The sequence below is a fragment of the Sparus aurata genome, chromosome 17 (assembly GCF_900880675.1).
Source record: "Sparus aurata chromosome 17, fSpaAur1.1, whole genome shotgun sequence".
NCBI lineage: Eukaryota > Metazoa > Chordata > Actinopteri > Spariformes > Sparidae > Sparus > Sparus aurata.
Genome location: NC_044203.1, coordinates 8,155,161 through 8,169,113, shown reverse-complemented (window position 1 = coordinate 8,169,113; position 13,953 = coordinate 8,155,161). Strand labels below are relative to the sequence as shown.

The 13,953-nt window shown below is 39.8% G+C and overlaps 2 protein-coding genes across 7 annotated transcripts in view; both read left to right on the top strand.

The window, feature by feature from the left end:
- Positions 1-124: 124 nt before the first annotated feature.
- On the top strand, positions 125-2,726 carry plekhf1 (pleckstrin homology domain containing, family F (with FYVE domain) member 1). 2 transcript variants are annotated; one of them, XM_030394213.1, is made up of 2 exons: positions 125-1,636; positions 1,786-2,726. In XM_030394213.1, the coding sequence occupies exons 1-2, from the start codon at positions 1,390-1,392 to the stop codon at positions 2,367-2,369; spliced, it is 831 nt and encodes a 276-aa protein (XP_030250073.1). In that variant the 5' UTR covers positions 125-1,389; the 3' UTR covers positions 2,370-2,726. The 2 variants fall into 2 exon arrangements, with proteins under 2 accessions (XP_030250073.1, XP_030250072.1); XM_030394212.1 differs by having other exon boundaries at positions 1,783-2,726.
- A 4,711-nt stretch (positions 2,727-7,437) lies between these two features.
- pcsk6 (proprotein convertase subtilisin/kexin type 6) overlaps positions 7,438-13,953 on the top strand; it is a 30,450-nt gene continuing 23,934 nt past the window's right edge. For 2 of the 5 annotated variants that reach the window (XR_003981213.1, XR_003981214.1), the window contains exons 1-6: positions 7,440-7,670; positions 9,077-9,181; positions 9,565-9,675; positions 9,769-9,912; positions 10,037-10,113; positions 12,193-12,281. Coding sequence is in view for 2 of the 5 variants with exons in the window: in XM_030394211.1 (XP_030250071.1) it covers positions 7,515-7,670; positions 9,077-9,181; positions 9,565-9,675; positions 9,769-9,912; positions 10,037-10,113; positions 12,193-12,281 (682 nt within the window). In the remaining 3 variants the exon portion in view is untranslated. Of the gene's footprint in view, positions 7,671-9,076; positions 9,182-9,564; positions 9,676-9,768; positions 9,913-10,036; positions 10,114-12,192; positions 12,282-13,953 lie in introns of all 5 variants that reach the window. The other 3 variants (XM_030394211.1, XM_030394210.1, XR_003981215.1) reach the window with 2 other exon arrangements.

Genomic DNA, 13,953 nt, shown 5'->3' with positions numbered 1-13,953 from the left:
GTATTGTTTTGTTAGCATCAGCTCCTAAAGTTCAGTCAGTACCCATCCCTGAGGATCAGTAAACAAACAGTAAACTTTTCTCAATACTATGTCTTTGTCAGAGGTTTGCTCATAGAGGAGCAAAGAAATATTACCAGAAGATTTTACAGAATTATTTTAGTCAGTGGGAGTCATTTCACTGATTGATTACAATTGATTAACAAAAAGAAAAGATGTTGGCAACCAGATGGACAAAATCTCTGATGTCAGACAGCATGGGGTTCAACAATATATGTCAATGTACAGGATTCATATGAGTGAATATTTGTGGTTGACTTCCCAGTATCAGACCAGTGATGGAATGTCACTGAGTACATTTACTACTGTACTGTACTGTACTTATATATCACTCTGTTCAGTGCAATGCAACTAATCCACTGACCGAGATGTAGGACTTTTTCACAGCAGACATTTTGCTACATACATTCTACAGCAGGAAAAACACAGGTGCAGCATCAGGATTCCACAAAGTCCAACAGAAATAAAACAGGATGAAATGATCTGCCGATCCTTTTTCATTCTGTATATTGAATTGTACAAAGACAAGATCATTTAGTGTTTTACCCTTATCAACTTCATTCATTTTTGTAAATAAAAGCATGTTTGTGGTTGATTCACAATGACAACAGAGCTGAACAAAGACAGGTAAATAATAGAAACACATTTTTTATACACACCTATGAGGAAAAATAGGTGTAATAAATATGTAATATAGCACATAAATTAAACAACAATACAAGTTGAGTGTTCTGCAGTAAAACCCACATATTGCAAGGAAATGATTTAAATGGGTACATATGGTGTAGATGATTATGTACAGTATGTGCATGTATACATGTATTTATATGTACAAACAGTATATTGTACAGTGAGCAGCTTTATATTGATTGTGACAGTGCATGTTGACACAAATACCTACACAGATCTATCTCTGTCAGAATCAAACACTGATTGATACACTCAATCAACAGATGTCATTCTCGGCATGTGTTGCAGCACGTTAGAAGTGAAGTGTACGTGCCAACCTACATTGGAAAGTCTGTCCTAAGATTGTTGATGTTCTGTGAATTTCCTATTTAAGAAGTTCTTGTGTCAACTCCTCTGAATCTGAATGTTGCTCCCGCCCCTTTTTCATTGTGTTCGTCCGAAAGCAGAACTTACTTTGGAAAACCACACTGCGTCACCAAGTACTAAGGCTTTAAAAGCTTCTGCTCTGCTGCCTTTCTCATCACAGAGACGAGACGAACACATGACAACGCAACGCAACGCAACAACAGAAGCTCAGAACTATCGACAAAGCCACTGCTGCACTGAAAACTTGCTGACTTGTGACATAGATTTGAGGACACCATGGTGGACCAGCTTGCGTTTTCTCAGGAGAACTGGGAGCGGATCCACGCTGTTGAGAACTCATTTGGGCCATCTGGAAAGCCGCTGTTCCAGCAGGGTCGGGTTTTGATTGGAGAGGGCCGGCTGATGAAGCAGAGCCGAAGGGGGCTACAACCTAAAGTCTTCTTCCTCTTCAACGATGTGCTGGTGTATGGCAGCATCATTCTAAAGGGCCGCTGGCACAAAAAACAACAGATCATCCCTCTAGGTGAGCAAGTCATTCTGTTTCCCCAGAACACCTGATCCAGCTACACAAATACTTTTGCAAATGCTCCTATGGTGGATGTACCTGTTTCCATTAATGTCGTTACCTTTGTTACCTTGTATTAACATATCATTTTTTGATTATTTCAGAAGACATCCAGCTGGAGGACTTGGAGGACAGTGCAACTATGAAGAACCAATGGTTGATCCGCACACCACGCAAGTCCTTCTATGTGGCGGCATCTTCATACGAGGAGAAGCGAGCCTGGATCGAGCATATGGAGGACTGCCGGTCCAGACTTCTGCAAAGCAGCGGTCTCAGGCCCAGCTCTACCTTCGCTGTTACCTGGATCCCAGACCAGGCATCATCCATCTGCATGCACTGCTCAAACAAGTTCACTGTGACCCAGCGTCGACACCACTGCCGGAATTGTGGCTTTGTGGTCTGCAGTGCATGCTCCAAGAAGCGAGCGATAATTCCACACATTCATCCAACTAAATGGTTGAGGGTCTGCTCCACGTGTCACTCCAGCCTTTCGAGGACAGAGGCAGAAGAGATGTCTTGTGTGAGGGGAAACAGCACCGAGAAGATAGGCTCATACGAGGATGAGGTGGACGGGTCCACTGAAGAGGAGGAGACAGAAGAGCAGATGGAGGACCACGACCCCAGCAGGTGGGTGGACCCCTGGTCCATCTATTTCTGCCTCAAACTGGAGCATGTGAGGCCTAGAACATGAGCACAGCAAATGTGCTGCAGTTACTTAGAAAAAAACTGTTGAACTTTGAATATGGACACAATAATACTGGTACAGCTTTGTGTAGTAGAAGCGAGACAAACACAGTCACTCAGTTGTAACCATAACAGACATTTACAACCTGCTGTCTGTGGAAACACCATTGCTGTGAAGTCGTCACATGAAGAGCTCTGAAGAAGTGGATTTGTTCTCAGAGGACTTTTGAGTAGGCCTCAGTCTGCCTCACCAGACATTTATTTATTCTTATTTCTATGTGTATTTATCATTGTTTGTGTACATGGGAACATTTGGCATCTGCCTTGAAATTGTCTCTATGAGAAATAAAGCATTTCCAAAATAGTTGAAAGAGTTCTCTGTGATTACTGCATTACTGATTCCTGTAGGAGTCATATCTTCTTTTTTTTCCTGTGCATTGAACTCTGTACAACCTGCCCCACTCAACAATTAGCTACTGGACATGCAGGTTGATGAGACCTGGATTACCAGCTATCTCACAGGTCAGCTACAGTGTGAGGCTGCAGGATAATGTGTCAGACATCATAGTGAGCAGCATGGGGTCACCTCAGGGGACGGTTCTGTGTCCTTTTCTGTTCGTACTCTCCACCTCAGACTTCAGATACTGCTCGCAGTCCAGCCACCTGGAGAAGTTTTCAGGCGACTTTTGACTTTTGACACAAAAACTGTGACACATTCACCCCCCCTACTTTAAACCACTTGGTCCAGGTGTTGTGGAGGATATGGTTCCATTAAAAAGATAAAATAATCTCCAGAATCTGGATCTCCAGAAAGCTGTCTATAGCGGTGATCAACACTAGCCATGTTTCCAATAAATGTCAACTGAATTTTAAGCTTTGCAAAAAATCCAAAACATATGCAAGCTGTGAATCCGGTGCGTTTCGAAAAAAACGCTTTGAACGAATTAACTGGGTAAAGCATCATTTCATCAGAGGACGACACGGTGTAGGCTACGTCACGTGTGGATGTGCAAGTAAACAGAGGCTAGACGTACACAAACCAGGAGACAAAATAGAGAGAGGGCTTCATGAATTACTTATAATAGGGCAAGCTGTAATTGTTCTTGCATGTCAGCTGGTCAGTGTTGTGAGTTGAATGTTCGCTATGTCAGAGTTTCTTTGGCAAATCTGTTTCCATCAAACACTTTGCGCATTAATTCTGATTCTCTTTTATAATTTCCATAAAACATCAATGCAATATTCTTCTAACTGAGCCTAAAAATTCTTTATTGAAACTTGGATATTGTCAAAATGGCAACCACTGAGCTCCTTATTCATCTGGGGGAAGAGATATTAGTTGAAGAGATTTCATACATTCTACATGGGTGGCACTATTGTGACTATTCTGTTTATTAAAATATTGTTTAACTGGAAGTGATAATGAGCCAGTGGTTTGACTGTAGCATCACACCTGCTTGACTTACAGTATGTGCCTCCAGGCAAGGCAGTTACACTGAACAAGGAAATGTTGAGCATTTATAGAAAATGACATCAGAGCAGGTGTAAGTGAACTAAAAAGAGCATGAGAGTTTTGTCTCAGTGAGTGACAGTCATAGAGAGTCCCTGGTTTAATCATGTTAAAAAAAAAAAAAGTCTATAACAAGTCTAGTTAATTGAATTGAAAAAAGTGTATGTGCCTGACAGGAAGGAATAATTCCAACAAGCAGGATGGTTTATAAAACGCTACAGGTCAGGTGCAGTGTGATCTCCCTTCCCCCCTAAATTTCTTAGTGTTCAGGAGAAAACATTACTCTCTACACCAATAGCATGTTGGCTAATAGTTTGTATCAGCTGTCCTACACTCCACAGCAGGATTACACAAAGAGAAAACTACTGAAAAGATTTTCCAGGAGACTTGGTCGCAGGATGGGTTGGCCCAGAATAGACTTCATTCACTTTTGATGCGGATCCAGAAAAGGAACAGATCGAGGCACACTTTCTAACTTTTTAAAAACTGATATAGGGTGATTTTTTACATTTTGGCGAATTTCTCAGGGAATGATTCATCTGTGTTGATGAGGAAAGTCAGGGGTATTTATATGTCTGGTATCAATGAGTGAGTAAAGTTTAATGCAGATCCCAAATGGATTCTGGATCTAGCAGGTTTACATATATTTTTTCCGATACTGGTTTAGGCTTGGCTGAAGTATGGGGGGCTGTCTGGCCTTGGAATTCACTCTACTGAATGTCATTCTAGTTTTGTATATATTTCTACACAATTCAGCCAGACACACATGAGGCTTAAAGGAGCACTTTGTAGGTTTGGGACAGAAATTTGACCAACAAGAGAAAGATGTATGCTGATTAATTTTTTTCTGCCTAAAAAAACAAAAAAAATCAAACTGTCTTTGTTTTCATGACTGAATAAACTGAACAAACAAACGGACCTTAAAGGATAACACAATTTATAGTGTTTTCCTTTGTTTATATGAGGCAGACCCTGCCACCTTTCTAGCTTCAAATGGTGTCGAGGGACCTTATTTTCCTCTGAGAACAGCTTGTTATGAGAACGTATGGAAAAAACTAATTTGTTTTATTACCTCATTAATACTGTAAATATTAAAATTCTGAATTTTGATTTCTTCTCCAAAACTATACAGTGACCCTTTGATATACTCCAAAACAGATGGAGCAGTTCTGTTTACACAGGATGTCTACTAGATCTGTGTATACAGATCACAACAACATGTATAGCCATATGCAGGTATCAAATATAGTATAAAGGGCCAGGTTCACTTTTACAGGCTTGAGTTGCATAATGACAGTTAAATTAATCTCCAATCTTGCTGTCCATGTCATTTCAAAGAGTACATGATACAATACTATCATTTTTATAAGACTAAAAAACTGAAAAAGGCCTTATGTATATTATATCTGGTATTTCTGTGAATGAGCAGTTTTATTTTGCAGTGTCACTTTTATTTAGTACACGTATCTGAATACTTTTGCGCAACTAGCTGTTTAAAAACAAACACAAAGAGTTTAGAGGAAACTGCACACCATGGAGAAACCCAGTGCTTACTTAGTTAAAACACTAAGATTCGGATAAAGGGGAAGGAAATGAAGAGTTTGTAATTCAATGATTTTGAAAAACATGACCCAAAACATTGTGGTTGCCTTTCTATGTACAGTACTTCCTCTTTAGATACACTCATTTTCTAGGAAAATGAGGATGGACATCAATCTCGCTCCAGCAAGAAACAGACAAAAAAAGACATTTCCTTAATGTTGTTTCCTAAATGTAATGAACGATTTTTTTGTTGGATCAGGCTGAGCTTCAAAGTACATTTACAACACATATGGTAAAAGTCTGTGATCTTGTAGTAGTAGCACACACCAAGCTATGACTTCCTGTTTTGACTGCGTTGTGCAATTACATTACGAAATACATTCCTTATTTGAATAGTTGCCACTTATAATAAACTGTCAAAAGGATTTCAACACAATAACAAGGCTCAACCTGTTTTAAACAAGCAACTGTTTTCATTAAAGAAAGGTCCTTAAACTCACTGTACACTATCTGCCCAGCACCAAACAGCAGACGGACAGTTAGATGCTCGCTGTTAAACATGGTGGAGCATTCAAGAGCCAGATACATTTCTCAGGGAGACCAAAACAGAAAGACTGAAGATGGTGATATTAGGCCTGGATCAATCAGGTTGTCAGAAACGCACCTACTGAATTCAGGAGAAAACTGATATTATTATATTATATATGATATTTTTTGAGAATGCTGCTGCCACTAAAGAGCTCGTTGTGAACTCCCAGGAACTACTCAGTAGCTAAATAATGACTACTCAGTAACTTCACTCAAAAAATAGCAGTCATTCCACAATGTAACATTCTATTCTGAAATGAAACAGAACATTCTCTTCTAGAATCTTTTTTCAAAATTATTTTTGAATAACAACGCCATCTAACTTGATACAATGAGACTAGAGGAGATGGTCCAAGCACTATGTGAGAAAACAGAAAATATTAAACTGCATCCTGGGCAGCTCTGAAGCCACAATTTTTATTATGTTCCCAAGGATTGACAACTACCCTTCAATGTGGAGCCATTTGTCTCTGCACCACACCTTACCTTTTTACATTAACATTTACATTTAGCAGACACTTTTGTCCAAAGCAACTTACAATAAGTACATTTGTCACAAGAAAGAAACCACAACATATCACCGGCGATAGAGTCAAAAATAAAGACTGAATTTCCTGCTCCTGCTTCATGCACCTCCCTCCAGAGCCACCTACCTGTAAATTATAAATGAGCATCATTTAGCGAATAAATATTCCCTGTTGTTGATCTGTTTAACTTTAACTGACCTGTAACATCACACATGCCTCCATTATATCCGGTCCAGTCTGTTTTATGTGGTATGTGAATTTTTAAAATATCATCTATTTTCTTTCTCTTGTGGGTTTTATTGACTGTTTTCAACTTGTGCCAGCTACATTTTGAATGTTTTGATGTCCATGTCCCTTTACTTTTCAGAGACATCTGAGAGAAAAAAAAAAAAATGAAAAACATGACTTAATTATTAATTTGTTATAATGTAATTTGACCGGTCTTCCCCTTTAATTTTCAACAAACAAACAAACAAACGAACAAACAAACAGACAGACAGAGAGACAAACAGGAAATTACAAACATGCAGCAAAATAACTCCTAGTAATGGTAATGGTAAGGGCCATCATGAACAGGATTCCGGTGAACGTCAGATTTTGTTATGACAGGTTTATGACAGGAGTATGAGTGAATGATGACAATGCATATGATCCGTTGCCGTTTTTGTAGGCTGCAAATTAATCACTTAAGGAAAAAATATTTTGAATTCTTGAATAAATGTGTTTATTTATGTGTCATGTCTTTTGTGATGACTGTCCGTGCACAGTGCCGTATCATGGTCATCGAAACACTTTCAGCAGAGGTTTAGCACTAGTGGACGCTAAAAACTACCGTAACAGCTGGAATAAATGCACATCAAAATAAAGGGCAGTTGGCTTGACCCGGTTTTCGCAAGCGGCGGCACTTTGACCTCGGTCATCCCTCTGCTGTCTGCTGTGAGCTCACACTGCACAGCGCCAACTTCGATCTACCAACAAAGAATTTAGGATGACATCATTCATAATTCTCATTCTGATAACCGTTGAAACCATGGTGTCAGGCCACGGGGACGTTTATACGAACCACTGGGCAGTGCGGATTACAGGTGGTCAGGAACAAGCGGACAAAATCGCAGCAAAATATGGATATAGAAATCTGGGACAGGTAAGAGCAGGGCATACAGCTCTGCAGATGTAGTATTACTGTTCTGCATGAATGTCTCCTGTTTACTTTAATGTGAAGTGATGATCGCTGTTATACAGCTGTGAACCCCTGTGACTTGCCAGGTTGAGCAAAAACCTGTGGCTTTGTAGCGGTTGTAGTGGTCATGGTGTTTATCCAAAAGGACAATGAATTTATCTTAGATTGCAAAATTTTGTGTGTGAATAACTGTGAATAACAGAAACATTTATTAATATATCTCAATACCTGTAACTGCCAAGTAAATACCTGTATGTGTTTTCATTACTTGGAAAGCCCAGAACTTAATGGCTACTCACAAGAACTCAGACAAGAAATGAAAGCCGCTCCACCAAGAAAAAGGATATTATATGCTACAAAATAACATGGTTTAAATAAGGACATCAATATTGAATAAGTCAAAAATGTGTTCTGTATAGGCTGCAATCCTTTTATAGTCAGTTGCTATGTGAATGGTACATCATTTTGGGGTAATTGCTGTTGCTGTGATCTCTAAACACTCACTCACACTCTGAACACTCAACAAAATTTCAAATGCAACTCTTACTTTTTCTCTTTTAACAAGTTGAAGTGAAAGATTTTGCTCTCAAGCAAAACCAAGAGTGATGCATGTCTGTTCAGGCTATACAAACATTCCATTTATGTTTGTATAGCCTGCTTTTTGTCCACGTGGATGTTTACCTTGATAGGACCTTGTGGCTCAAAATGTTGCATCATAAAGGATTTCTGGAGGTTGCAAAATGTACGGACAACTTTCCTGTCTCTGTTGTATACTGCTTGTGTCCTGCACCAGTAGGAATGGATGAGCACACTACCACATTATTTACTTAAAAGTGTTCTGTAACCTACAGCTAATAATCCATTAACATTAATAAAACTACAAGCTATAAGTAACCACTTACCCTCTTAACACTTCATAAACCTCATCAAAGGTTGCCATAGAAAGTGGTCAAAAAATCCTCTTCTTTTAGAAACAAAAAAGTACTCGGTTCTAAATGAGAATAAGACAAGTTATCGGTGGTTGAAGGAGGGAGGGCGAGAGTGAAGACACATGTAGTAAGAGGAATGAGCAAACTGGATTCTGAGTGCAGAGAATCCTGCTCACATTTTTGGTGAAAAATCAAGTTAGAACACGCATATTTATAAAGTGACATCAAATACTATAGACAGAAGGCCCAAATGTGTTTGAATGAAGAAAGCTTGGTTGGAATCAAGGTTGGGTTTTTATTGTAAAAAGTCTGACCACATCAATGTAAAAGCCATTCAGATAAATGCTGTATAGAGACTTGGAATATTTTGAGAATAGTTTATTTCTGCCTATCTTCAGTGGAACTGTTTCAGTTTTCTTAATGTTGGATGTGTTTGCTCAGATAGGAAGTCTGGAGGATCATTACCATTTCCATCACAGCAAAGTAGTTCGCAGAGCTGCTTTCTCTTTGAAGGGTCCCCACAGCTTCATCCATATGGATCACAAGGTGAGACTCATGCAAGTCAAAATGTACAACAGAGGATGCATAGTCACATGAACACATTTTACTTTAGTCTAAAGCTTTCAAAGCAGACCTGCTAACCCTAGAAACAGTTTGGAGTAGGGCTGTCAAACGATTCATTTCTTTAATCGCGATTAATCGCATTTTGTCCATAGTTAACTCGCGATTAATTGCAAATTAATCTCAATTTTTTTGGCACATTTTTTTCTGTTCTAAATTTACCTTAACGTATGTTAATGAGTTATTAACGCGTTAACTTTGACACTCCTAGTTTGGAGCAAAACACTATCAGAAATTTCCATCTTTCTCTCATCACTGTATTTCTTTTCATTTGTGTATGAAACTGATTCATGGTGCTCCTGCCACAGGTGGAATGGGCCCAGCAGCAGGTAGTAAAGCCAAGAGTAAAGAGGCAAACCCAAAATGACCCAAGCCTTATTCATTTCAATGACCCTAAATGGTCCAACATGTGGTACATTGTAAGTGCAGTACACCGAGTCATTCATTACTTGCATTTTGACAACACAAGATGTTGGTGATGTTTGGTGTCTGCCATCTATGTTTCTCTTCAGCACTGCAATGATAAGAGCAGCCACTGTCACTCAGAGATGAACATCCTGGCTGCCTGGCAGAGGGGCTACACTGGTAAGAATGTGGTGGTCACCATATTGGATGACGGCATTGAGAGGAACCACCCCGATCTGGCTCAGAACTATGTATGATGCTATCCATCCAACCATCTCCATCTGCACAGGGCAACACACTGTTGTTTTCATAAACTTTGTAACTGTGAGCAGTTCTCTCAACTTTTGCTTGCCATGTCCTTTATTATTTCTGCAGGACCATCTAGCAAGTTATGATGTCAATGGAAATGACCATGACCCTACACCACGTTATGACCCCCGCAATGAAAACATGTAAGAATACCATCAATGACTCACTCTTGCCATAGTCAACTTAAATCTATTCTGCAGTTCCTCCAGCTATCACTCTGTCTTTTAATCATGTCTATCTTTAAGAATAAGGCAAGTGCCCACTGCAAGAATAGCTTCTGATGACCAACTTTAAAAATATCCAGAGGTACTAAGGGCTACTGTGATTCAAACAATGTGCTTGTTTGATCATCTAACAGCATCTCAAAGCTCTTTTTGACAAGAGAATCCAACACATGCAAATAGAAAAAACCCGAGCAAAAGAATACATTTATTTGACAACACATTTTGGAGAGGTTCTGCAAATACACACAACACGACCAAGTACATGGACAGAACACCTAATACTCCCATTAAACAAATGGGATGCAACATAAAAAACATTGTTAGATAGACAGTAGGTTTGGTGTGGCTCCATTTACTAGACTATCTATGCTCCGACCCGCACCTCGCCACAAGCTGTGACTAGTGACTGAAAGAGCAAGATCACGGATACAAGCAGCTGAAATAAGTAAACTCCGTAGGTTGACTGGGCTCAGCCTTAGAGATAGGATGAGGAGTTCTGTCATCATGGAGAGCTCAAAGTAGAGCCGCTGCTCTTTCGAGTCGAAAAGGGGCCAGTTGAGGTGCATCATGTTAGGGTGCCTCCTGGGCGCCTCCCTTTGAAGGTGTACCAGGCACGACCAGCTGAGAGGAGACCCCAGGGAAGACCCAGAACTTGCTGAAGGGATAATATGTTCCATCTGGCCTGGGAACACCTGGCTGAGCTGGAAAGCGGTGCGGAGAGGGAGGTCTGGAATTCCCTTCTAAGCCTGTTGGCTCCGTGACCCGACCACAGATAAGCAGAAGATAATGGATAGATGGCCGGTTGAGGCAGATGGCCACCCACTATTGAGTCCGGTTCTGCTACGAGGTTACTGCCTGTTAAAAGGCAGTTTTCTCCTGCCACGTGCTTGCTAGGTCCCTTTAAATGAATTTATCAAGGAGTATGGTTTATATCTGCTCAATTTGGAAAGCGTAATGAGATGACTTTTGTGGTGAACTGACATTATACAAATAAAGATTGATTGATTGATTGATTGACTGATTGATTGATTGATTGGTTGGTTGGTTGGTTGGTTGGTTGATTGGTTAGCTAGCTGTGAGCAGCCATGCAATGCTGAGGTAGCTAACAATGGAGCTTACAGTTGAGCTAAACACAAAACAGAACTGAGTATTTCTGTTCAGAGGAAAATAAAGCGTTAAACAATGAACTGCAGTTTATGTGACAGGAAGTTACGGTAAATAACTGCACAACGTATTTTCTGTTAGAATAATGTTGTGAAAATGCTCCGGTTCAGAGCAGAATCTGATTTGACTCTGGGTGTTTATTCTTCCAGAAGGTCCATGAATATGAACAACATTGCTCATTTCTGATAATAACATAGTGATAGCAATCATAGGTAGATGGGGAATAATGTTTCACTTACTTCTTAAACTTTCACATTCATGTTGTGACTTTTACATCTGTGTTGTGACTTTAACATCCATGTTGTGAATTTAACATCTGTATTGTGTCTTTAACATTCATATTGTGCATTTAGTTAAATCCTTCTGGGCCACCCTAGTGTGGATCTGTGCACGGCTACAAACAGTAGATTTGAGCAAAATTGACCGATACAAAATTATTTAAAAGTGGGCTATAATGAGTCGCTGTTTTTATTTACTTATGCCTTGTTCAGACTGCCAGCTCAAGTGTGTATTTTTTTGTTGTTTGTATGTATTCCACTACATTATCCAAAGGCACTCCTTTCTGTAAAAGGTAAAGAAAGGGATTGTTTCTGCCTGTGAATAATGTTTCTCCGACTGAGCCAATTTGGGTACAAGTAAGCTCTCTCCACATGTTACTGATGTGATGACACATGGATGATCTACAAAACGAGCGTTGGTGTGGTTTATAAAATAAGCACCAGTATTTACAGTGGTCAGGTTATTATATTTCAGCGATACTTTCAAGAATCATTATCAGTACTTTGTGTGTGTCACAGCTGTATGTCAGGTTTTCATTTCTGTGCTTTCATGTAGACATGGAACTCGGTGTGCAGGTGAAGTTGCAGCAGTGGCCAATAACTCTCATTGCATCGTTGGGATTGCCTACAACGCTCACATTGGTGGTATCGTTTTCCATCTTTTTTTCAGTACTTAAAAAGGATCGGTGTATTCTGCTATTATTATACTGTATTGTTTGTCACATGTGTTTGAGTCACTACCCTAGCATAGATTTCTAGCCAAACTAGCAGTGTGGCTCTGGGCCTTGGTAGTATCAGTCCGTCTGTATCTTGGTGTGCCACCAGCAGTCAAAGGTTTACTCATCCAATAATCTACTGCATGGATCAGCACAAAATTGGGTTTAGATATTTATGGTTCCCAGATTATGGATCCTAGACTATCCTAGACATGCTAAACATTAGGATGATAACATTGTTACTGTTAGCATGTTACTATGCATAATACATAAGCATTTACCTGAAAAAGGAAGGATCTGTGTGTTTTGCCAGCAATAATTCTCTATATTTTGTATGCTGGTATCCACAGACACTCTAACTGTAACCTCTGATCAAACTGTAAAACAAGGCAGTGCTGAACCAAAATGAAACATTCTCCTGTTCATTGTCTATTTATCTCCTAAAATGTTTTCAGAAACATGTTTTAGTGTACTTTTTAGACGTAATAGCATTTTGTTTCATACCAGCTTGTCGCTTTTGTGTTTCCTCTTTCAAAACAGCCTCCTAGCCAAAACCAAGCACCACCCAACTCGTAATTTTAATTAAAAGTGTAAGTTTGGGGTCACGTGACGCAAATGTTGGAGTAACAGCTCACCACCTCGGCTACCGCAGCTTGATACAGTTTTTCGATGTAACTTCAGACATAGGAAAAACACTGGGCGTAGTGGGACACCTGGAACGGATTCAAGAATGCCGAACAGTCACCCAAGACAAACTGAGCTAGCATGGCGGACCATGCACCGCCGCAACCTGTGAGTCAAGTGGAGACTGACAGCCTGTTAATAAGAATCACTAATGAGGTGCTCAAATGTGTTGAAGTCTCGTTTGACAAGAAGATTGACCCTGTCCTCAAGAGGCTAGAGGCTTGCTCGTCTAAACTCGCTGCATTTGATACCCGGCTTACCAAAGCTGAACAACGCATCTCTGAATCTGAAGATGCCTCTATGTGGAACCGTAATTTGTGTTTGATGAATGTTGTATATAGTTATGGTTTTGAACTGAGCAAAGCATTGTTTTTTTATTTCATGTCTATATTACAAGCCCTTTGTTAGTTTCTGAGGGCTGTGGATGCCATTTATATTCTTGATCATGGTTTGCCAAGCTACTTTTTTCATTATAAAATGGTGAGTGACAAGTCACTCTTAAGATCTGCAGCTGGAATGTGAGAGGGATACACAACCCTTTTAAGAGTAACAAAAAATTGAGTTTTCTAAAAAAGGAGCATGTTCACATAGCAAAGTTGCAAGAAACTCACCTGTCTATCAATGAACATTCCAAGTTAAAGCTTGACTGGGTAGGGCAGGTAGTTAGCTCTTCATTTACTAGCAAAAGCAGAGGGGTTGCTATTTTGATCAGCAAACACCTGCGCCTGTCTGACATTGAAACAATTTCTGAAAAATGTGGTAGATATGTAATGCTCAGGGGCTGCCTCCATGGCCAGGCTGTGTCATTGATGAATATATACTTTCTAGAATATCTGCAGGTTCGGAATTTTATCCTGTCCAAGTTAAAAGTGTTCTCTGGGGGACTTGCCATCTCTCCTATAGCGACTCTGTTGGTG